Here is a 24,952-nt window from a genome sequence, read left to right as displayed (position 1 = left end):
GCGCATTGAGGGCTGCTAGGCTGGCAGATGTGGAAGGGCGCACTCACAGCATCTGATATCTCCCTTTTCAGGGATCAACACTATCAGCCATTTCAGTCAGTTCTTAGGGGATTTCCTCCTGAATGTGTTCACAAAGAAAACTATCAATATTTTGAACTCAGGGCAAAAAACTAAAAAAATATGACTGACTATTTCTCCTAAACATTAACAGTGGAAGACTATTTGGGGAACAGTGAGGATTTTGTTTAGTTTTAGAATAGAAGTAAATAATTACATGAAACTGATTTATAATACTCTGGACTTACTTTGCCATCCTGCAGTTCCTCACAGCTGGAATCAGTCTCAATCGTCCCTGGCCCGATGTCTTGTACTTCTTCAGGTCCAACTCATCCAGAACCTCATCTGACATCTGCAGCATGTAGGCCAGAGCAGAGCAGTGGACCTCAGAGAGTTTCTCCTCTGATCTGTTCTCTGACTTCAGGAACTCTTGGATCTCCTGATGGACTGAGAGGTCGTTCATCTCCGTCAGACAGTGGAAGATGTTGATGCTTCTGTCGGGAGAGATTTTATAACTGTTCATCTCCTTCAGGTTGTCGATGACTTTCTTGATAATTTCTGGACTGTTGTCTGTCTGACCCAGCAGGGTTCCTAAGAGTCTCTGGTTTGACTTCAGAGACAGTCCATGAAGGAAGCGAACAAAAAGATCCAGGTGACCTTTGTTACTTTTCATGGATTTCTCCATGGCTCTACCGAGAAAGACTTTTAAAGAAGTGTAGTTGTTGTCATTGTCGCTTTTGCCATTACCGTCATGGCTGTAGTCTTCGCTGCCGTCGCCGTCATCGCTGCCGTCGCCGTCATCGCTGCCGTCGCCGTCATCGCTGCCGTCGCCGTCATCGCTGCCGTCGCTGTACTTGTCATTGCCGTAGTTGTCGTTGCCGTCATCGCTGTAGTTATCATCGTCGCCGTCACCGTAGTCGCCGTAGTCGCCGTAGTCGCCGTAGTTGTCATCGCCGCCGCTGTCGTCGCCGTTGCTGTCGTCGCCGTTGCTGTCGTCGCCGTTGCTGTCGTCGCTGTCATCGCCGTCATCGCCGTCATCGCCGTAGTTGTCATCGCTGTCATCGCCGTCATCGCCGTAGTTGTCATTGCCGGCGACGGCGTCGTCACTGTCATCGTAGTTGTCGTCACCGTCATCGCTGTCATCGTAGTTGTCGTCGCCATCGTCGCCGTAGTTGTCATCGCCGTCATCGCTGTAGTTGTCATCGCTGTCATCGCCGTAGTTGTCATTGCCGTAGCTGTCGTCGGCGTCGTCGCCGTTATTGCCGTCGTCGCCGTTATTGCCGTCGTCGTCATCGTCGCCGTCGTTATCGTCGCCGTCGTCGGCGCTCGTTTCTTGCTCCAGAAAAGCCTTTAGAACTTTTGTGTTCTTGTTGGTGAAACAGTGGAACATGTAGACTGCAGCCAGAAACTCCTGAACGCTCAGATGAACAAAGCAGTAGACTGTTTTCTGGAAGATCACACACTCTGTTTTGAAGATCTCTGTACAAACTCCTGAGTACACCGAGGCCTCTGTGACATCCAGACCACACCGCTCCAGGTCTTCTTGGTAGAACATGATGTTTCCGTCCTCCAGATGTTCAAACGCCAGCCTCCCCAGCTTGAGAAGAATTTCCCTGTCGGCCTCCATCAGCTCATGTGGACTTGTCTCTTGTCCCTCATCATACTTGTGCTTCTTCCTCTTCATCTGAACCAGCAGGAAATATGAGTACATGTCAGTCAGGGACTTGGGAAGCTCTCCTCTCTGCTCTGTGCTCATCATGTGCTCCAGAACTGTGGCAGTGATCCAGCAAAAGACTGGGATCAGACACATGATGTGGAGGCTCCTGGATGCCTTGATGTGTGAGATGATTTTGTTGGACAGATCTTCATCGATGAACCTCCTCCTGAAGTACTCCTCCTTCTGGCCGTCAGTGAAACCTCGTACTTCTGTTACCCTGTCAACATATGAAGGAGGGATCTGATTGGCTGCTGCAGGTCGAGAAGTTATCCAGATAAGAGCTGAGGGAAGCAGATTCCCCTTGATGAGGTTTGTGAACAGTGTGTTTAACGATGACTTTTGTGTGACATCAGAAACAACCTCCCTGTTTTTGAAGTCCAATGACAGTCTGCTTTCATCCAGGCCGTCAAAGATGAACAATAGTTTACAGACAGCGAGCGTCTCTGCTCCGACCTTCTGTAATGTTGGATGGAAAACATGGAGCAGGTCAAGAAGACTGTACCGCGTATCTCTGATCAAGTTCAGCTCCCTGAATGAAAGCAGGATCAGCAGACTGATGTATTGGTTCTCTGAACCCTCTGCCCAGTCCAGAGTGAACTTCTGCACTGAGAAGGTTTTTCCAACACCAGCGATGCCATTTGTCAGAACCACTCTGATGGGTTTCTGTTGGTTGGGTAAGGCTTTAAAGATGTCCTGGCACTTGATTGGAGCCTCATGGAGGGTCTTCTTTTTAGAGTCTGTCTCAATCTGTCTCACCTCATGTTGGGAGTTCACCTCTTCACTCTGCCCCTCTGTGATGTAGAGCTCAGTGTAGATCCTGTTGAGGAGGGTTCTTCTTCCTGTTTCATCACTTCCATCAGTCACACGTTCACATCTCCTCCTCAGACTGACCTTATGTTCATCTAAAACCTCCTGCAGACCTCTATCTACTGAAAGAGAGAATGATAAATAATGCTTATTATTTTCAAATGTTATTGTAAAAGTAGTAAAAAGAGTTTTAATTTCTATACTTTTTACATTTACCAATAAAAGTCCTGTTTCAGGAGGAAGAAGAAAGGTGTACAGTATTACTTTGTTCAGTGCTGCTCTGACTGACTGTTTGCAGTCCAGCTCCTGTTCTGGGTCTTTTTCCACACTGAGGACAGGACGAGTCTCCTGGTGAACCATACTGGTCCCAGTATGAGGTGATGCACCGTTTGCAGAACCAGTGTCCACAGCCGGGATCCTTCAGGATGTCCTGACACACAGGACAAGACAGCTGCTCCTCTATAACATGACTCCTCTTGGTCCCCCTGTGAAGACATGTCTTTAAAACTAAACTGATCGTTGACTGATAGAAATTATGAAGATTTATCAAACATAATCTAAACACTCAGATGATCATAGAGAGCAGGTATTAGGGCTAGGGGTCTCCCCAAGGAAATTTTGAGCCAGATCATTCCTTCATTATGATCAGTTTTTATGCACCAATTTGTTCATTTTCTGCAATATTTTAGAATCTTTATAAGGTCTTTTAATAAACGTTTCATGTGTTCATCAGACACATGTTAACACAATGATGAATGCATTTGAATACTTTTGTAAACATGTGGACTGGAGAGTTGTAGTGTTCTTGCACTTTTCCAGCCCTGCAGAATTTCCAACGTTTTTTTTTATACAAGTAGTCTCTGTATAGCTGATATAAAATGTTGTATTAAGTGTGACATTATTTTGGTTTGTTCCGGTGATTTTTTTTCTTTGAATGCCAATTTTAGTCCATCTTTTGTTGGAATCTGATGGTTTTAAAACCGTTTTACCAAACATTTTTATTGAAGAAAACCTGCCCTTAAATCCTTGTGCGAGTGCGCTCGCGGGAGTGACAGCAGTGAAGCTGTCGGCTGTCTTTCCACTGTGACACATAACCGTGCACAAGCGCTTATGATGTGTTGATGCTGTATGTTTAACTTCACCTTCAAGGGGGGGCGGGGGCCTTATATAAAGGTAGGGGAAACACTGGGTTATTTGTGCAGCACTTTTCATACAGAGGCAATTCAAAGTGCATTAAATTAGAAAGATACTTTAAAGAGCACAGAATAATATAAAGTGAAATGCACATGAACCTGAAAAATGCATAACTTGCACATTTAGTCAGTGAACGGAGATGAAGCAGCATTTGATACAAAGTAACCGTAGACAATGAAATATCAATGCTTAACGACCTTTTGTGTGTGATGTGAAATGTGTCTTTCTGTTTCTCACGTATTGCACTCTCTTTCTGGTAAACACACGGATAATTAAAGTCTCTGTGGCAACTGTTCAGCTCAGAAAATCTGGAAATTTGGATAAATGCGGAAGAATCACATCCCTGAGCGATGTTAATCATAACGGTACGATGTCTTACTTTGTGTCTGATGGTCGAGGTTCATCACTGAAAAATGGAGGTTCATCTCTGGACAGATCACTCTTCATAGACACACAGCTGGGTACAGGAGACTGTCCTCTCTGTCTGCTGAACTGTAATCTTTGAAAACAACATGTTTTGTATTTATAGTCTTATACCACATAAATCTTTAAGTTGTTAGATAACAAAGCCATTTATGAAGCTCTAAACACTGAGGCTGCTTCTGATGATCAGAAGGCTTCACAGTTAATAAACAGAATGTTAGAAATGTTCATTAAAAAAACATCTAAAGTGAAACTAAGTGAGAAAGCCGTCTTACTTTGAGTGTGAGGGTCCAGGTTCATTCTTGAAGCTCATAGGAGGATCCATGGACTTCAGAGACACACAGCTGGGTACAGGAGACTCTGCTTTGTCCTCCTCTTCCTCTAAATACACATTCATGTTCTGATCTGAAGTCGATCTGAGAGGAAAAACAGTAACACTCACTGTAACCCTTTTCACACATACGAAAATCTCCTGAAAATCTCCAGAGATTTCCAGGAGGAGCTGTATGTGTGAACGCAACAGCCAAATTTTTTACTCCGATATTACCCGGAGTTTATCCGACCAGACCCCTAGTAATTTTTCCGCAGATAATTTGGAGGAGCTGATAATAATAATAATAATAATAATAATAATAATAATAATAATAATAATAAATTTTATGTATAAGCGCCTTTCAAGACACAAGATGTCTGAACACAGCCGAATATACTCCAGAGATTTTCAATTTGAGCCAATAGAAAGAGAATGACGTTTATATAGTGACCGACTAAAGTGTCTGCACTACGATCTCCGTGCACGTAATTAAAAGTCTGCATTCTGTTTTCTGTTCGTCAGTATGTTGTTCTCCTCTCTTTTGTGGATGTTGTCATTCCATTGGATTACACATAACATTGATATAAAGGCAAATATTCTCATTATAGCGTCGTGTAGTGGACTCTGTTGCTTCGGCCGCTTCGGCCGCTACTTCCGCGTTGTTTATTTAGTTCACGTCTTACATCGGGAAATCCCCCGCGGCCCCTCCCCTCTGACAGGGAAATTCCCCCGCTGTGAGGAGCATATGTGAACGACTAGGTCGGGAGAATCTCCGGAGAAGTACTCCTGTAGTTATCTAGATATTATCTGGAGTGCATATGTGAAAACGGCTTGTGAGATCAAAACACAAGAAACAAGATAAACCAGTTTGATCTAACGCCACAGCCAGGACAAAGACACACACACACACACACACACACACACACACACACACACACACACAAACTGAATAGTAACTTTAGCTAGGTTATTCAGTCATGAGCAACGACTCGAGAAGCAGCAATGACACTTTTAGAATTATAAAATCAAAGACCAACAAACTGTAATACAAAAAAGTCATAATTTCAATATCAGTATTTGTTCTCCATCAGAAACATCAACTTTACAAACACTAGTGACTAGATGGAAATCTGTCTGTGAATAACAAGTTTGCTGTAATCTTAAGATATCTGGGGAAAATATTTTTTTCTTGCATGAGCTTTGAGGATGTTGAAAACGTAACACACAAACAATTCATTTAGTGGATGTGTGTCTGCAGCTGGTCTTTTGTGAATCAGACAAACAACAAATGTGCCGTGTGCAATTAGGAACTATATCTTCAGTTTTTGGATTGAAGCGATCTGTAACAGAGTTTGTCTCAGTTTACAGCTTCAGACTGCAGCAGGCTGTAACATTACTAACTAAAGCTACTGAATGTTGTCACACACAGACACCAGCTGATACCTGCATGACAGCAGACGGGTTGAGAGTGAAAGAGGAAAAGACGAAGCAGTGTTTGATACAAAGTAAACGTAGACAATGAAATATCAACGTTTAACGGCCTTTTGTGTGGGACAGTCCAGTACTGTATGTCTTCCTATTTGTATAGCAGGTCAACTTGGCACTAAAATGATGCCTTCTTTAGAGTTCACACTTGATCCGTGACCCGTTTGTATCCCCCCCCATGGTTCAGGCCTCACATGATCCGAGGATTGATGGAAAATGTGTCTTTCTGTTTCTCACGTATTGCACTCTCTTTCTGGTAAACACACGGATAATTAAAGTCTCTGTGGCAACTGTTCAGCTCAGAAAATCTGGAAATTTGGATAAATGCGGAAGAATCACATCCCTGAGCGATGTTAATCATAACGGTACGATGTCTTACTTTGTGTCTGATGGTCGAGGTTCATCACTGAAAAATGGAGGTTCATCTCTGGACAGATCACTCTTCATAGACACACAGCTGGGTACAGGAGACTGTCCTCTCTGCCTGCTGAACTGTAATCTTTGAAAACAACATGTTTTGTATTTATAGTCTTATACCACATAAATCTTTAAGTTGTTAGATAACAAAGCCATTTATGAAGCTCTAAACACTGAGGCTGCTTCTGATGATCAGAAGGCTTCACAGTTAATAAACAGAATGTTAGAAATGTTCATTAAAAAAACATCTAAAGTGAAACTAAGTGAGAAAGCCGTCTTACTTTGAGTGTGAGGGTTCAGGTTCATTCTTGAAGCTCTTAGGAGGATCCATGGACTTCAGAGACACACAGCTGGGTACAGGAGACTCTGCTTTGTCCTCCTCTTCCTCTAAATACACATTCATGTTCTGATCTGAAGTCGATCTGAGAAGAAAAACAGTAACACTCACTGTAACCCTTTTCACACATACGAAAATCTCCTGAAAATCTCCAGAGATTTCCAGGAGGAGCTGTATGTGTGAACGCAACAGCCAAATTTTTTACTCCGATATTACCCGGAGTTTATCCGGCCAGACCCCTAGTAATTTTTCCGCAGATAATTTGGAGGAGCTGATAATAATAATAATAATAATAATAATAATAATAATAATAATAATAATAATAAATTTTATGTATAAGCGCCTTTCAAGACACAAGATGTCTGAACACAGCCGAATATACTCCAGAGATTTTCAATTTGAGCCAATAGAAAGAGAATGATGTTTATTATAGTGACCGACTAAAGTGTCTGCACTACGATCTCCGTGCACGTAATTAAAAGTCTGCATTCTGTTTTCTGTTCGTCAGTATGTTGTTCTCCTCTCTTTTGTGGATGTTGTCATTCCATTGGATTACACATAACATTGATATAAAGGCAAATATTCTCATTATAGCGTCGTGTAGTGGACTCTGTTGCTTCGGCCGCTTCGGCCGCTACTTCCGCGTTGTTTATTTAGTTCACGTCTTACATCGGGAAATCCCCCGCGGCCCCTCCCCTCTGACAGGGAAATTCCCCCGCTGTGAGGAGCATATGTGAACGACTAGGTCGGGAGAATCTCCGGAGAAGTACTCCTGTAGTTATCTAGATATTATCTGGAGTGCATATGTGAAAACGGCTTGTGAGATCAAAACACAAGAAACAAGATAAACCAGTTTGATCTAACGCCACAGCCAGGACAAAGACACACACACACACACACACACACACACACACACACACACACACAAACTGAATAGTAACTTTAGCTAGGTTATTCAGTCATGAGCAACGACTCGAGAAGCAGCAATGACACTTTTAGAATTATAAAATCAAAGACCAACAAACTGTAATACAAAAAAGTCATAATTTCAATATCAGTATTTGTTCTCCATCAGAAACATCAACTTTACAAACACTAGTGACTAGATGGAAATCTGTCTGTGAATAACAAGTTTGCTGTAATCTTCAGATATCTGGGGAAAATATTTTTTTCTTGCATGAGCTTTGAGGATGTTGAAAACGTAACACACAAACAATTCATTTAGTGGATGTGTGTCTGCAGCTGGTCTTTTGTGAATCAGACAAACAACAAATGTGCCGTGTGCAATTAGGAACTATATCTTCAGTTTTTGGATTGAAGCGATCTGTAACAGAGTTTGTCTCAGTTTACAGCTTCAGACTGCAGCAGGCTGTAACATTACTAACTAAAGCTACTGAATGTTGTCACACACAGACACCAGCTGATACCTGCATGACAGCAGACGGGTTGAGAGTGAAAGAGGAAAAGACGAAGCAGTGTTTGATACAAAGTAAACGTAGACAATGAAATATCAACGTTTAACGACCTTTTGTGTGGGACAGTCCAGTACTGTATGTCTTCCTATTTGTATAGCAGGTCAACATGGCACTAAAATGATGCCTTCTTTAGAGTTCACACTTGATCCGTGACCCGTTTGTATCCCCCCCCATGGTTCAGGCCTCACATGATCCGAGGATTGATGGAAAATGTGTCTTTCTGTTTCTCACGTATTGCACTCTCTTTCTGGTAAACACACGGATAATTAAAGTCTCTGTGGCAACTGTTCAGCTCAGAAAATCTGGAAATTTGGATAAATGCGGAAGAATCACATCCCTGAGCGATGTTAATCATAACGGTACGATGTCTTACTTTGTGTCTGATGGTCGAGGTTCATCACTGAAAAATGGAGGTTCATCTCTGGACAGATCACTCTTCATAGACACACAGCTGGGTACAGGAGACTGTCCTCTCTGCCTGCTGAACTGTAATCTTTGAAAACAACATGTTTTGTATTTATAGTCTTATACCACATAAATCTTTAAGTTGTTAGATAACAAAGCCATTTATGAAGCTCTAAACACTGAGGCTGCTTCTGATGATCAGAAGGCTTCACAGTTAATAAACAGAATGTTAGAAATGTTCATTAAAAAAACATCTAAAGTGAAACTAAGTGAGAAAGCCGTCTTACTTTGAGTGTGAGGGTTCAGGTTCATTCTTGAAGCTCTTAGGAGGATCCATGGACTTCAGAGACACACAGCTGGGTACAGGAGACTCTGCTTTGTCCTCCTCTTCCTCTAAATACACATTCATGTTCTGATCTGAAGTCGATCTGAGAAGAAAAACAGTAACACTCACTGTAACCCTTTTCACACATACGAAAATCTCCTGAAAATCTCCAGAGATTTCCAGGAGGAGCTGTATGTGTGAACGCAACAGCCAAATTTTTTACTCCGATATTACCCGGAGTTTATCCGGCCAGACCCCTAGTAATTTTTCCGCAGATAATTTGGAGGAGCTGATAATAATAATAATAATAATAATAATAATAATAATAATAAATTTTATGTATAAGCGCCTTTCAAGACACAAGATGTCTGAACACAGCCGAATATACTCCAGAGATTTTCAATTTGAGCCAATAGAAAGAGAATGATGTTTATATAGTGACCGACTAAAGTGTCTGCACTACGATCTCCGTGCACGTAATTAAAAGTCTGCATTCTGTTTTCTGTTCGTCAGTATGTTGTTCTCCTCTCTTTTGTGGATGTTGTCATTCCATTGGATTACACATAACATTGATATAAAGGCAAATATTCTCATTATAGCGTCGTGTAGTGGACTCTGTTGCTTCGGCCGCTACTTCCGCGTTGTTTATTTAGTTCACGTCTTACATCGGGAAATCCCCCGCGGCCCCTCCCCTCTGACAGGGAAATTCCCCCGCTGTGAGGAGCATATGTGAACGACTAGGTCGGGAGAATCTAGTCCTCCTGTAGTTATCTAGATATTATCCAGAGTGCATATGTGAAAACGGCTTGTGAGATCAAAACACAAGAAACAAGATAAACCAGTTTGATCTAACGCCACAGCCAGGACAAAGACACACACACACACACACACAAACTGAATAGTAACTTTAGCTAGGTTATTCAGTCATGAGCAAGGACTCCAGAAGCAGCAATGACACTTTTAGAATTGTAAAATCAAAGACCAACAAACTGTAATACAAAAAAGTCATAATTTCAATATCAGTTTTTGTTCTCCATCAGAAACATCAACTTTACAAACACTAGTGACTAGATGGAAATCTGTCTGTGAATAACAAGTTTGCTGTAATCTTCAGATATCTGGGGAAAATATTTTTTTCTTGCATGAGCTTTGAGGATGTTGAAAACGTAACACACAAACAATTCATTAACGCAGGGATGTCAGACATAAGGCCCGCGAGATGTTTTATAAATCAAATATTTGTAATACTTATTTTTTATTGTATTAAAACCTATGTAAAATGAGCAACGTTAAGGTTGATATCATGATACCAATATTAATTAAACTGGGCACTTTGAACTATCTTCTCAGCAGGGAGTATCACGAGCTGCTCCTGCATTACGCTGATAATACATCACATCAGAAAACAGGCTGAACACCTGAGAGAGGTGTCACAGAATGCAATTTAAAGAGCGATCGAAGGAGCAATATTCCTTTAGTTTTATTTGCTCACCAGTTCCCAGAATCGTATCAAAGGACTTAAAGACAGGCACACCTCTGCACTGCGCGCGCATCCCGACGGTCTTCAGTTCTGTCCACACTTCTTACCAGCTTCTCCTGTCTTCACTGATGTAAAACAAAAGTTTTGGGTGATAATAACAAAGCTTCCTATGGAGTGAGCCACAAAGAGCAGCTCGTGCAAATAAAAAACAATCATCTCCGCCATGCGTAATGACCCAGACCGTCTCCACACATCCAGACGTTGAGCCTGATGCATCTCCCGACTAGTTTTACCTCTGGTTATTGTAAAAACAGTAAATTCAAATGAATATTAACTGATTTTAATTACAGATGGTTCATTTTTAGGTCACCCAGAGGTGAACGTGTTGTGTTGATCACCTAAAAGTTTCAGCGCGACATCACTTCTAAATGCAGTAGCCTGCTGTAGCGTTCATCAGACTGTAAATGTGTAACTATTACTGAACATTTCATTCTTATCCAAAAACGATATCACGCACAGGCTGTCCGATCATACAGAGGTCCGCTGGTTTAACCGTGGAGCAGCGCTAAAATGCTTTCTCGAATTGCGCACGGAGATGGCAGAGATTCATGGCGCATAAATAGTCAGTGACAGAGTTAGATCACGATAGTGCGGACACGGAGAAGAATGGACTTCCAGACTCATATGAAATGTCGTTATAACTGAGTCTACTTAGTTGAAAAACGTGCACTCCACACGGAGCTGATCAGACTGCAGTGCGCAACGCTGAAGGATCAATTCAAGTCTGTTCGTTTGGAAACATGTTATCATTTTATAATGCCTAACACTAAAATACCTGAAGATGCATCAAAGACACTCTGTTTGTTTGTGACAACTTATTCATGTGAGCAGGTTTTATCTGTAATGAACCTTAACGACTGCAAACTGTACTGTGGCCTGACACACACACATCTAAAGTCTCTCTCTCTCTCTAATGCACTGATCCCAGGGCAGGTAGAATAACTTGAGTCAAAATTTCTATAACCTTGAACAGCAATATTTAAATATAATATAATAATCTCAAACAAAACATAATTACGGTATTGATATTTTCTTCTGTAATGTGGTACATTTAAATATTTCCATGTGCCAACATGCAGTTTGCAATGACAGAGTTAACCCCTCTGCTTAATGTTAATGTTAAAGTTTTCTATACAATCATACATTAGCCTATATATCCATGTGTTGAGTTATAGTGATGTCAGCAAAATTAGTCCGGCCTACTTGAGGTCTCATTTGGACAAATCCGGCCCCCAACCCAAGAGAACTTTGACATCCCTGTTTTAGCGGATGTGTGTCTGCAGGTCTGCAGCAGGTCTTTTGTACTGTGGCCGGTAGGGGTCACACGCTCAGCAACTGATGAAACGACATACATAGAGCAGCATATATAGAAACGCTACACATCCAAAAGAAAATGCAAACTACCACAACAAATGCAAAAAAGGTTGAAACACGCTGCAAAGACACAAATGCGCTGCATAAGCTTCAAGAAACGAAAGTACAGAAACGAAACTTAAGTAAAAACACACACAACCAGAAAACCACAGCAAACAGAAACGCTGCAAGTTCAGCCTTAAACTGAAGTGCTCCAGGCTGTACAGTTCCACAGCGCCCCTACAGGCCTGGAGCACTTCAGTTTAAGGCTGAACTTGCAGCGTTTCTGTTTGCTGTGGTTCTCTGGTTGTGTGTGTTTCGACTTAAGTTTCGTTTCTGTACTTGCAGCATGTTTGATGCGTTTGATCGTGTACAAACCAATAGGGTGTCGGAATGGTATATGTTTATACTTCTCATCCAACCACAATCTAATTCACTCTATCCCGATCTATCTGGATAGGTTTTATTTGTGTGTTTTTGAACAATGACTAGCCAAAATGAAATAGGAGTAACAAGGCTATTTTTTGTTAAATGTAAAGAGTAGAAAGTACAGATAATTGCGTGAAAATGTAAGGAGTAGAAGTAAAAAGTCGGCTGAAAAATAATTACTCCAGTAAAGTATAGATAGGCTACCCAAAATTTCTACTTCAGTAAGGTAACAAAGTATTTTTACTCCACCTCTGTATGCTGCGTGTTTTTCTAAATGTATGCCGTTTCATGAGTTGCTGATCGTGTGACCCCTACCAACAAAGCCATTTATGAAGCTCTAAACACTGAGGCTGCTTCTGATGATCAGAAGGCTTCACAGTTAATAAACAGAATGTTAGAAATGTTCATTAAAAAAACATCTAAAGTGAAACTAAGTGAGCAAGCCGTCTTACTTTGAGTGTGAGGGTTCAGATTCATTCTTGAAGCTCTTAGGAGGATCCATGGACTTCAGAGACACACAGCTGGGTACAGGAGACTCTGCTTTGTCCTCCTCTTCCTCTAAACACACATTCATGTTCTGATCTGAAGTCGATCTGAGAGGAAAAACAGTAACACTCACTGTGAGATCAAAACACAAAAGGAAACAGTTTATTCTAGCATGTAACCCAAGACTGAGAGAACAGGACACACTCACACTTCAGGAATCCTACGTCCCCTTATTAAATCCAAATGTTTTTTACTCAGCCTTCGTTCAGCCTTCCCGCCCTGCAATCCTCTGAATCCCCGCTCAGTGTTGCCCTGTCCCTGCTCCATTTACAGGAAATCAGCAGGGTTCATCTTCGTGTGTGTGTGTGTGTGTGTGTGTGTGTGCGTCTCACACTGACAAGTTTCCAAACATCTCTTTATGTCTGAACATGAATTCTGTTACAACATATTTAGAGAGTTTCTTTTTTCCACATCCAAGTAAATTAATCTGTTTTGATTTGTAAACCCAAGTGCTTCAAACGCAATGAACTGTGGTAACTAAATGCTTTTATTTTGGAGCCTTTTGGGAAACACAGAAGCTTGCCCTTTGCATGGCGCTATCTTGCCCCTGCAAGGAGAACAAACAGATACTCAAACTCTTTCTTCTCTTCAGCAATTAGGCCGTTGAATGCTGAACAATTCTAACTGATTTACTGTATGGACTGCAGTGTTTCCCCTACCATTATATTAGGGGGGCAGCCCGCCACCCCCTTGAAGGTCATATTTTTTTTTTTACTTTTGGGCTTTTTGGGCCTTTATTGTACAGATGCGATAGTGGATAGAGTCGTAAATCAGGGAAAGAAGTCATTTAAGGATACCTTTCCGATAGAAAAGGACAGCTGTCATTAAAAGTAACACATGAACACCAAGATTCCTTCAAGTGTTTGTGTCGGCATCCGTCTGCCCGCACCTTCGAGAAGCTTCTGGATTCACATGGTGCGAGGCCGATGGCTGCTCGCAGGCCACCTGCGTAGACGATGAGGTACATTGTCAGAAGAGATCAGAGGCTGTCAATAATTCATCCAGAAGCTGAGGTGCACCTGTTCTGGCTCTGTCCCTACACCTTCAACAGATCTGGGAAAGTTGTACTGTATCTCATTATATTCATGATAACATTGAATATCCTGTTCGGTTTCCATCAACAATAGTAAAAACAGAACAAATTAAACACATTTAATTAGTTGATTATTTTAGGTAAATAGCCTACCATATCCACACAGCCACATTTAGTCTCTCCAGTCCAAACCATTATTCATAACTTTAAAAAAGGAACCTGAGCAACACATTAGAAGCATTTGTGATTTAACGAATAAGAAAGCTGCTAAAACTCTCTCTCTTCTCTTTATTGAATGAACTTATTTGAGAGCTCCCCCTGGCTCTGTTCTTTACTTGTTTATGTATTGATGACTTTTTTCTTTTCTCCACTTATGTATCATATGTATTAACAGATGAAATGATTTGTATGTGAAATATTTGTCTGAAAAGTTACAGTTAAAATAACTTTCAGACCAAAATAGAAGGAGGATGAAGTTGATCTTAGGGGATGCACTGATGAACTTAAAGCATAAAAAAGATGTCAAATGGGGGAAGTCCCCCCTACAGTGGTCCTTTCGCGCTGTATGTGGGTTCATGTATTTATAACGCTCAAGTCTCAGCTTGTTGTTGATGCAGCAGTGCCACCTGCTGTCAATGTTTCTGCACTTCAAAGACAGAATACACACACGAGCTGGACAACTTCATAAACATCCAAGAGAATAACACAAAATAAATAAATATGTTGCTAATGAAAGAGGCTTTTTCTGTATAATGTTATATCTTTAATAACTAGAAGAGATCACAACAGCTGTGGAAAACAAAGATTATGCTGTAGGAGTTTTCTTGGATCTTAAAAAAGCATTTGACACAGTCGACCCTAACTAATTACAAATAAAACGACAGAAATATGAAATAAGAGGAGTAGCACTCACTAAGAAGGTTTCAGAACACTTTCACAAATATTTTTTATTTTTTATACTCAATATACAGATGAGAATATTTGTACATGTTTAAAGTGGTGTGAAGGTTGTGTCCCCAGTGATCAGAGGAAATAACATCAGTGAACTAATAACAACTCTTACAGGACAGACAGCAGTATTACAGAAATTTAAAGTTAGTTGAATTCCACGAAGAGAGTTTAGATCTGTTTTCCATCAATTCATGAACTTTTCCTTTCTTCCTCGACAATATTTAAGAGCTCAGGCAGAACCAGCAAAGGAGTTATATACAATAAAAGAAGGAGAAGAAACAGTGGAGGAGTTGAAAGAAAAAAGGGAAACAAAATAAAATAGGACGAATAAAATCAAATTTAAAGAAAAGTAGAGGGCCGTACTCCAGGTGAGGTTTGTGCCGATCTCCCCTCTGTTTGTTGTGTGTTTTTAGTGAATTTAATGTTGTATAATTATTGTGTTTACATTCTTCTGCGGACGTGACTGAAATAAGCTCATCAAAGATTCCTATAGATATTAATAAAGACAATTTACATTTTAAAATATTATTGTTTGGCACTAATTTTAAACGCTCCGTCTCATTCACTGTTTAAACTGTAACTGTGTTACATAAAAGGGGCTTTTTTTCCCCAAATAACTGCATAATGGCTCGTAAATACACACAAACAGCACCTGCGCTGCAGAGCTAGTTTGCTCTGCAGCGCAGTTAGGGGTGAATTTACTGTAACCCTTTGTGTGTGTTCTGAAAATTAGATGGTGTTTTTTTGACTAATTTGCACAGGTTTAGTGGGCACAAAAGCCACACAATCACTTTGTGGATCAGGCCCTGAGTGTGACTAAGTATCATTTTCTTATTTCTAGACCCCAAAACTTAACTCTTATAACTCAACATACAGAAATCTGAAAAATGCTTTTGAAGCAGAAGCATGTCATGGTGTTCAGTGTTTGATCTCTTTTGTCTAGTTCAGCTTATACGTTCATTACAAATATAAACTCTCCAGTCAGAAACCTTTAGGTAATGGATGACATATTTTCTCCTGGTTTCACATTCATTGTTCAGTGTTTTATATTTCCAAACATGATAAAGGGAAACGTTAATGTAAGTTTGAAAAGCTGATCCTCGATTTGAGAGTTTTTCAATTCATATTTTTACTCTGTTACATGAAGGATGAATTTTGTGTGTGTGTTCGTGTGTGTGTGTGTGTGGAATAAGAGAAGACATATCTCTAAAACAAACCAGCGTATGTGTTAGTTGACTGTTTATCTGTTGACTCTGACGATGTTTTAAAGTCGTTCTTTAAATCTGTTCTGCTGTCACACAGAAACATTGTGAGAGTCAGACATGAGCAGTCGACCCCTGAACAACAGGACAAAGTCTTCTTCCTTCCTTTAAAATAAAAAGGTGAAATAAATTATTGAAGAGTTGATGCCCTTCAATGAGAAACAGCTAATTATCCAGCCGTCATTATAGGAGGTGGTCAGTCAGTGTGTGACGGAGGTGAACTCATGGATTGATTGGTCGACCATCCCCAAGGTTTAATCACTGACAGGATGGAGGGGTCAGCCTCTCCACGACTCAATCGATTTGCCTCTATCACGGAGAACGTCTCAAGAGGAACCACTCCACCACATCATCAGGATAACTTTATGAAGAGATTAGAACCAGGAGCTGGAGGAGGGGAGAGAGAGGAGGAGGGCTGGGCAACCTGTTGGACAACTCTTGAGACAACAATAGAAAATACAACTCTGACTTAAATACTGTAAACTTCATATAAAAGCTCATCCCAGTTTAAGGTCCAGTCCCTTTTACTAGCCTTGTCGTGTGTAGCTGACAAATAAAGTTAGTGCATTTAATGTTGGAATAGTTTGTGGATAAAAAATAAGGAGACACGCATCAAGCATCAAGACACGAAAAATAAAGATGAACCAGTGGGTAAAAGAAGGTTTAAGTTCCTCTGATTCATATGTCTGTGCGCATCCACAGAATATGAGCAATGCTTCTCAGATGATGACCTGGATATAGACAAAAGAAATGTAAACCTCAGTGAGTGACATGGAGGACTCTGCGGCTTGTGCTGGCTTAAAATAAGCTTGAAATTCTGAAATTATATTTTTTTCTCAACCTTGCATGAGAAATTCGAACAATATAACACCTGCTTTAAACAACTAACCTGCACCCTTTCATTGGCTGGGGAAACACACCCATTGCCAGTCCAGAAACGTCCTGAGTCAACCTAAACATCAAAATACAAGTTACACAAATTTATCATAACGCAAAAGAAAAGTAAAGACAGAAACATTGTGTCAAATTTCCCACGGTACTTTAATCTATCACAACCATTGGATCACTCTCCCCTCCCCAGAAAGGTATCATCTTTTTCGACTGCACGTCACACTTAATTTACGGCACAGAAAGCTTAAAAGGCGGGAAAACACGGGCAGCTCAAAAAAAACAAAAAAACAGGTAGCAGACATAAACATGATTACATCCTGCTGGGCCTAGCCTATATAGAACGATATTGGTCTGATTAGTAATTGTCCTTGTGATGTTTTGTGTGCATGTGTGTAGGTCCAATGTGTGAGTCCATGTCCCTCATTAACTGTATGCAAAACAGAATTTCCTCTCGGGGATAAATAAAGTAGCCTATGTAGGCTAATGTAAAATGTAAGAATACGAATAAAACTAGGCCTGCTGATAAAGGAATTAAATCATAAAGTATGTTAATCTGTCATTACTGTGTCAACATGTGTTTTGGAAAAGGGTGGAAATATCGACTAAATGTATACATTATACATTAACAGCCCCGGGGTAGTGTTGTGTATTTTTGCTATCTTCAGAAGTAAAAGGTTAAAGGTCACATATTATGCTAAATCACTTTACCATGTTCAGATTATTCCTCCCCCGGCTGGAATACACTGAAGTATAACACTGGATGTTTTTGTTTCATTATAGTTGTCAAGAAAAGCTGGAGAAAAGCATGTTCCTGAATAATCAATTGTTTCTGTTCTTTAAAACTTAATCGTGATGTTAGTAACCCAGAGAGGGCACAAGAAATAAATGCATTATTCTACATAATATTTGGTGTCTTTAAGACATTTTCTATATTTGGTATCAAACAGGTAGTTTTAAATTCCTCTATCCATAATTAGGCCTACTTGTGTTACATCCTTAATTGCAGATTAAATAAACAATACAATAATGAATTAAACTTTGTCATATTTGCATCTGCTTGGTAGTTGGATCATTTCAAGCCTCTGAAAAGCAAAGAAAAGTGTTTCTTTGATTTTAAGAGTTAAGGAAGAGTTACGCATCTTGTTCATTCATTCGTCTAGTTTTCCCTTTACTCTGACTTTGTGTAAAACAAATCCAAACACAAATTACTTATGATATAACGAGTACTATCCTCCATTCAGATTCTGTGTAGTCAGACTTTCTCCCCCACCCCAAGCCCATGAAACCAGAGATCTTATTTCTACATTAAACATATAATTTGAACATGCAGAGTTTAGTTCAATGAAATAAAATCTCGACAGTTTAAAGAGCAGCTGATGTTCTCCTGAGAGCCACTAGGTGGCGTTAAGGGTCTGCACACTGAGCTCTGATGATGAACGTGCAGAGACATGAAACTGAACAGACAGAAATACACACATTTTAAATATTCAGATATTTTAAGATGTGTTCTGACAGACTTTTTGAAAAACATTGTATTATTATGAAAACTTTATTAATGCACCACTTAAAAACAAATATATAAAGTGCCTCACATGAATAAAACCGAAAAACATAACAATGAAAACGTCTGAAACAAATATTCTGTTAGGACATTTATTCTAAACGTGTGTTTAAAAACAAATAATTAAAATGAAGTTAACGATGAAAAACAAAGAAATGTATGAAGAATCTGGAACAAATGTGAGATGTAATAATCACAGAAATCGTTGTCTGTTTAATTGTTCCTTATTCAAATCATTAAAATATAGAATGTGCTCAGTAATCTTCATTATCCTCACATAGAATAAACTAGTATGTGAGTTCACTCAGTTAAATTGTTATTCCTGTTATTAAACTGTGCAGACATTAATTTGATTATGAAACACATTTTAACCTGCAGTTGCTTCCTGTCAGTGACCTGATGTTTCTGAAGAGTCTGAAGCAGCAGCTGATCCCTGATCAGTCTGGCTGCTGCTGATTCATATTCAGCTCTTTATTATTGTTATTATTATTATGATATACACTGAGACCACTGCCAGGTGAAGGTAATAACACTTATCATCTCGTTACAGTATTACCTGTCAGTGGGCGGGGTATTTGAAACAGTACGTGAGCATGTTGTACTGGGAGCAGATAAATGGGCGGGGCTAAGGATGTGATGCTATAACTGGGTCAGATCATCTCCATCTCCATCTGCAGGAGGCGGTGCCTAAAGAGATCAAAGGTAGAGGTGAGAAGGTGGACAGGTGAACAGATTAATGGTTGACCCAGGCTCACTCACTTGTGTGTATGAAGTGAAGGCTGGTCTGTGTGGTCTGACACATGCTGAGCTCAGTGCTGAAAGACTTAAAGCTGGTCTGATAGGGAAGAGTCATAAAACACAGCTGATTTTTTGATTAATAATATTGTTGTTGTTATTATTATTACTACTGTTATTGTTGTTATAGTAATTGTTACATCACTGTAAGCAACCACACACAAAGTCCGCTGTCAGATGGAGGTCTGCTTTCTGCCTGCAGAGGTCATTCTCCCTACATGTAACACCTGTTGCAGCAGACACAAAGACACTACACACACTGTCAGCGTGTGTGTGTGTGTGTGTGTGTGTGTGTGTGTGTGTGTGTGTGTGTGTGTGTGTGTGTGTGCGCGTGTGTGTGTGTGTGTGTGTGTGTGTGTGTGTGTGTGTGTGTGTGTGTGTGTAATGCCTCGTGGACTTTGCTCTGCTCTGTGTCAGTGAGGCTGTCAGACTGAGAGCAGCATGGTGGATCACACGAGCGTCTCCGCGAAGTCTGCGCTGGTGAGACTCATTTTATATCATTGTGTTTAATCTTATATTAGATTAGATGATAAACCTTTATTTAATATCACTTTATATCATTTTATATCACGTAATAACCTACCATATAAGATTAATATCACACCTTATTTAATATGAGAGAAGATTGACAAAGTGTATTTACTCTCTGATCAACACATTATCAGTGTCCAGTTCACTGGATTAGCGCTGACTTTATTCTGGATTAGATGAACTCACTTTGTTCGCATTAATTCGTCGCTCTGTGTGCGAAAGCGTGTGAGTTCAGAGTTTACTGTAACTTTAGTCTAAGTGTGTGTGAGTGTCGGATTAACAAATTCATAATAAATTGTCCTGTGCGTAACTCACCTTTGCCTCCTCTCGCTCCTCCGCAGTCAGCCTCCTTCTCCTCCGCCTCCAGCTTCCCCCCTCTCCCGGCTCCCACCGTAACCTCTCCCGGCTCGTTCCCAAGCTCTCAGGCTCCTCCGGCGGGCGGCGGCATGAAGCTGGAGGCGGTGATGGAGACTCTGCAGCGGCAGCAGGCGGCTCGGCTCGCCCTGGAGGAGAAGCTCCGGCAGGCGGAGGCGGAGAAGGAGCTCCGGTCCATGGTGGAGGCTCAGATCCATCAGCAAGCGCTGGTCTTCAGACGGTACCAGGAGGCTCTCAGGGGATCCGGCTCCGATCATCACGGGCTGTCCCTGCAACGCATGGAGGACCGGAGAGGAGTCAGACCGGACCGGGAGGACCAGGAGGAGCTGGACGAGCAGGAGATCCTGGACGAAGAGGAGGAAGAGGAGGAGGAGGAGCTGGACCACTTCACGCCGCGGGAGTCCTCTCTGCAGGGAGCCCCGCTGCATCTCCTCACCCGGGTCCCGTCCGCTTTACCGCCGGGCCGCCGTGCAGAGACCCCGACCCCCTCCCTCACCCAGAACCAGAACCAGCAGCACGAGTGGACTTACGAGGAGCAATTCAAACAGGTAGGAGCCAAACACCTCCTCACACCTGCGGGCTCTCTGTGATGACGTGGTTTATTATCATTTTAAACAATAATGAACTATTCTGAATTTTTTAATCTCTCTGATCTGAAGAGTCTTAATTTATTCAACATTAACTGAAGACAGTCTAATTAAACTTTGTAATCTTATTTTAATCAGATGTAACCCTTTACATTCAGAGTGAATATAAAACAAGAGTGAAGATTTAATTTAAAATCAGAGTTTAGATTAGGAGCTCAGATTAAATATTAAACATTAATGGATCAAATCTGATCTGCATGATCGGCTTCTTTAATTAACTCAGCCGGAAGAGAATCATTTTATTATTTAATTACAGTTTATGGTTTAATCGGCATGAAGGTAATATTATTATTAACAGAGCATTAAAAACAGACTCCACTGTCTGTGGTGATTTCATGTCTGAATTAATTCAGGATTCATCATAAATATGATGTTTTGTTTACTTCTGATTGACTTCAGTGATTAGATTGAAAGTTAATAATAAAATTCATTATACATAATTTATATGAATTTATTTCTGTTACATTAGACTGTATTTGATGTTTTCATTCTCTATGATCAGAACAGAAATATAAGTCGTGATTTTAACTCAACATTAATGTACTGAATATAAAAACATTTACACATTAATCAAGTTTAGAGTTTTGATACAGTTCATGTTTGACTTTAAATTAATGTTTAAAGATTTCTTCAGTGTTCAATAATCATATAAAGTTATTGGATCACATATTAATAAACATAAATATATCCTGTATATGAAATCATTCCTGCATTCATTTGTTTTAAAGAGACACAAACAGAATGTTTAATGTTGAACGTCAGAGGAAATTTATTTTTTTAAACTTGTGTTAAAGAAGGACTTTATATCATCATTATATAATTACCATCAGTGTGATCCATCAGGACTTTATATTATTAATATATGATAATAGATGTATATATATAATAACTGATATGCTAATGTGAATCCTCAGTGTGTAGTGACAGAACATCAGGACTTGTTAATATACAACAATCATAAACACACTCTGTGTATTTATATCTGTAACAGTGTGTTTCTGTGATACTGGTTGGAGACTGAAGCTTTTAACACAGGATCATTTATTAACTCTGTAACTTGAATAACATAATAAAATCACCCTTAATTAATCACTTATTAAATTAATCAGAAGTATTAGTTAGAAAATTATGGATTTCACAGAATCCCTGTGTTAACTAATAGAGCTTTATTAAAAAGGTGAAACATTAATAATGTAACATTAAATCTTTATTAACTTGGTGATGAACATAAATAAAAACACGTCAAGTTGTTTTTCACTTTGTGGTTTGTTTTAAAAAAATAAAAATAAATAGATTTTGTTTCAGGACTTTCAGATCAGTCACAGAATAAAGTTGAAACATTTTCTAACAGGTCACAGGTCTTACTATTTTATCTGATTTATTTGTATTACTGCAGTTAGTTAAAACTATGAATGGAAGCTGGCGTGCTCACTGTGTGTCGGGTAATGTTGAGTAATACAAGGTGTGCTGTAGTACAGACAAATCACAGAAAAACAACAGCTCAGCTTACCTCCGTTTGGTAGTGGTAGTTAGTTATTTGTTTGAAGCAGCAGCTGTGTGTGTGTGTGTGTGTGTGTGTGTGTGTGTGTGTGTGTGTGTGTGTGTGTGTGTCGTGTGTGTGTGTGTGTGTGTGTGTGTGTGTGTGTGTGTGTGTGTGTGTGTGTGTGTGTTCGTGTGTGTGTGTGTGTGTGTGTGTGTGTGTGTGTGTGTGTGTGTGTGTGTGTGTGTGTGTGTGTGTGTGTAAAATGTAATGGTCATGATGGGACAATAAAAACACTTTTCTGGCTGCTCAGCAGACAGAGCGGAGCCAACACACTGAGCATGCTCAGACTGACAAACTACAACCAGGGCTGATAATGCATGTTAACAAAGAGCAACAACATGTACACAACATGTACACAACTATGTGTGTTAAATAAAAAAATAGTACAATAAGGTGAAATTTTGATCTCAACCTAAAGTTACAAGTGTTACATCTTTATATAATCTAAATGTATAAGTTTTGAATCTTAATAAATAAGTTATATTGAAGTATTTACATATGTAGTCATTACACACACACACACACACACACACACACACACACACACACACACACACACACACACACACACATATACTTACATCATTTTGGCAGCCGTTCAGATTTTCCAGGAAACTGGAGCTGGCTCTCACCCAGAAACACTGGGACGTCCCTGTGTGTGTGTGTGTGTGTGTGTGTGTGTGTGTGTGTGTGTGTGTGTGTGTGTGTGTGTGTGTGTGTGTGTGTGTGTGTGTGTGTGAGTGTGTGAGTGTGTGTGTTTATGTGTGTGTTTATGTGTGTGTATGTGTGTGTGTAGCTGGCAGCTGGATGCCAAACGATTACGAAACAGGAAGATAATCGCGTGCTGACACACAGTCAAGCCCCTTTTACACACATGCAATTCCTGAACATTTCTAGAACATTTCAGACAGCCTGCCCCTGAATGCTTCCTGATTTGCCTGTTCACACATGCACCTCACAGCTTGAGGAGTTAATTGTTGCACAGGGGTGTGTGTGTCAGAAGCTGGACATGATGTAAAAAAAAAAAAAAAAACATCTCAGAATAGGCAGTGCATTTTCCTGAATATTTCCTGCTGTGTTCGTACGTCAGCTCACCTTGACCCAATGGAGAAATTTTACTATGAGGCTGGAAAGAAAATGTCTGGGTAAAGTCAAAGTGAAATGTTCAGCTGTTTGCATTCACACATGCAGCTCAATGAGAGCATGTAGTTCTGGTGTTGAAATAAACCAGTCAGTGTGTTTAAATGAGTTAAAGTGGACCAGCTGGTTATTGATCATTTCAATTATTGGTCAAGAAAGACGATGGCAGCAGAGATGAATGCTAAGTGCTAACAGAATGCTAATGTTGTTGACTGAAAGCCTCCTTCTGTCTGTGCTGTTAGCTTCAGACCAATGTAGCTGCAGCTTGCAGGCATCTGCTACGTTAAAGGAGTTGTGTTTTGCTGTCTCCATGGTAACATCAGAGGATGTATACTATCTGTTCAATTTCAGGTTTTCTGGTTAGAATCCTGATTATTTATCTTGTTGTTTTTCATGTTCAAGTTGTTTGTTCTATAAGTATATGCGTGCATGAGGTTTTCATTATAATGATGTAACCTTTTTTTTTTTTTACTTCTAGTGAAGTCTGTTTGTGTCTCTGCTGAGTGTATAAAGACATAAAGTGTCTGTTTTCTCTAGTCAGCGTTTTACAGTAACTCCGAGTGCATTACATCACAGAACCTGTTCATTCAGTTAGTAATCCTCTTTGTTTATCTGTTTGCTTGCGGTAAAATACTCAAATTTCATTTATACAGACAGTTCTTGTCATCTTTGTCAGGCTCCTCCTCCCCTGTCTGTTAGGCTCCTCCTCCCCTGTCTGTTAGGCTCCTCCTCCCCTGTCTGTTAGGCTCCTCCTCCCCTGTCTGTTAGGCCCCTCCTCCCCTGAAACTTAGGCTCCCCCTCACCTGGCTGATAGGTTCATCTTAACTTGTCAACCTGTCTTTCTTACAGTTTTTTTGTATTGCACACTACTTTAAACACCGGTAGTTTGTTATTGCTGACCATTGTCTGACAATGTGTATGATTTTATACGTTATTTTTCTGTCCAACATTGTTTCTGGTTTTATCCATAAAGTGACATCAACATTGATGTTTGTGCCTTTATTGTAGAGATAAGACAGTGTGTAGAGTCAGAAACCAGGGAGGGAGAGAGTGGGGAATGACATGAGGGAATAGAGCCTTCAGGTTGGATTCAAACCTTGTTCTCCGGCTTTGAGGGCTACATCGTCCGTACATGGGGCACGTTCACCAACCACTGTGCTACCAGAGCCCACTTACCGGTACTTATTTTTTATGTGATAAATAAAAATATTTAAACTAGAAGGATTGATTTAAACTGCTTATCTCTGTGCTGAGACTAAACATATCCCTGATCATGGTTCTGAAGGATTTTATTCTTATTTTTGTTGTTGTAGTTGTGAAACATTTGTATTTAGTTTGATCCAATTAGCAGAAACTCTGTTCATACCTTCAGCCCTGCACAAACGGTTAAAGCTGATCTG

At 40.2% G+C, this 24,952-nt stretch overlaps 2 protein-coding genes across 3 annotated transcripts in view; one reads left to right on the top strand and one right to left on the bottom strand.

Moving 5' to 3' along the window:
• Window positions 1–13,088, bottom strand: part of LOC109982025 (NLR family CARD domain-containing protein 3-like) — a 29,124-nt gene extending 16,036 nt beyond the window's left edge. For both annotated transcript variants that reach the window (XM_065963515.1, XM_065963518.1), the window contains exons 1-10: window positions 12,972–13,088; window positions 12,730–12,870; window positions 8,918–9,058; window positions 8,599–8,718; window positions 6,695–6,835; window positions 6,376–6,495; window positions 4,474–4,614; window positions 4,155–4,274; window positions 2,846–3,066; window positions 306–2,703 (exon numbers count right to left, since the gene is read on the bottom strand). In XM_065963515.1, coding sequence (XP_065819587.1) covers window positions 306–2,703; window positions 2,846–3,066; window positions 4,155–4,274; window positions 4,474–4,614; window positions 6,376–6,495; window positions 6,695–6,835; window positions 8,599–8,718; window positions 8,918–9,058; window positions 12,730–12,851 — 3,524 coding nt within the window. In that variant the 5' untranslated portion in view covers window positions 12,852–12,870; window positions 12,972–13,088. The remainder of the gene's footprint in view (window positions 1–305; window positions 2,704–2,845; window positions 3,067–4,154; window positions 4,275–4,473; window positions 4,615–6,375; window positions 6,496–6,694; window positions 6,836–8,598; window positions 8,719–8,917; window positions 9,059–12,729; window positions 12,871–12,971) is intronic.
• A 6,536-nt stretch (window positions 13,089–19,624) lies between these two features.
• Window positions 19,625–24,952, top strand: part of arid3c (AT rich interactive domain 3C (BRIGHT-like)) — a 39,912-nt gene continuing 34,584 nt past the window's right edge. Inside the window, 2 exon segments of the mRNA XM_029276871.2 lie at window positions 19,625–19,796; window positions 20,189–20,770. Of these exon segments, the coding sequence (XP_029132704.2) occupies window positions 19,758–19,796; window positions 20,189–20,770 (621 nt within the window). The 5' untranslated portion in view covers window positions 19,625–19,757.

Source organism: Labrus bergylta, chromosome 2 (genome assembly GCF_963930695.1).
Source record: "Labrus bergylta chromosome 2, fLabBer1.1, whole genome shotgun sequence".
NCBI lineage: Eukaryota > Metazoa > Chordata > Actinopteri > Labriformes > Labridae > Labrus > Labrus bergylta.
The sequence above is the reverse complement of the archived record's forward strand: the minus strand, read 5'-3'. Positions and strand labels throughout refer to the sequence as shown.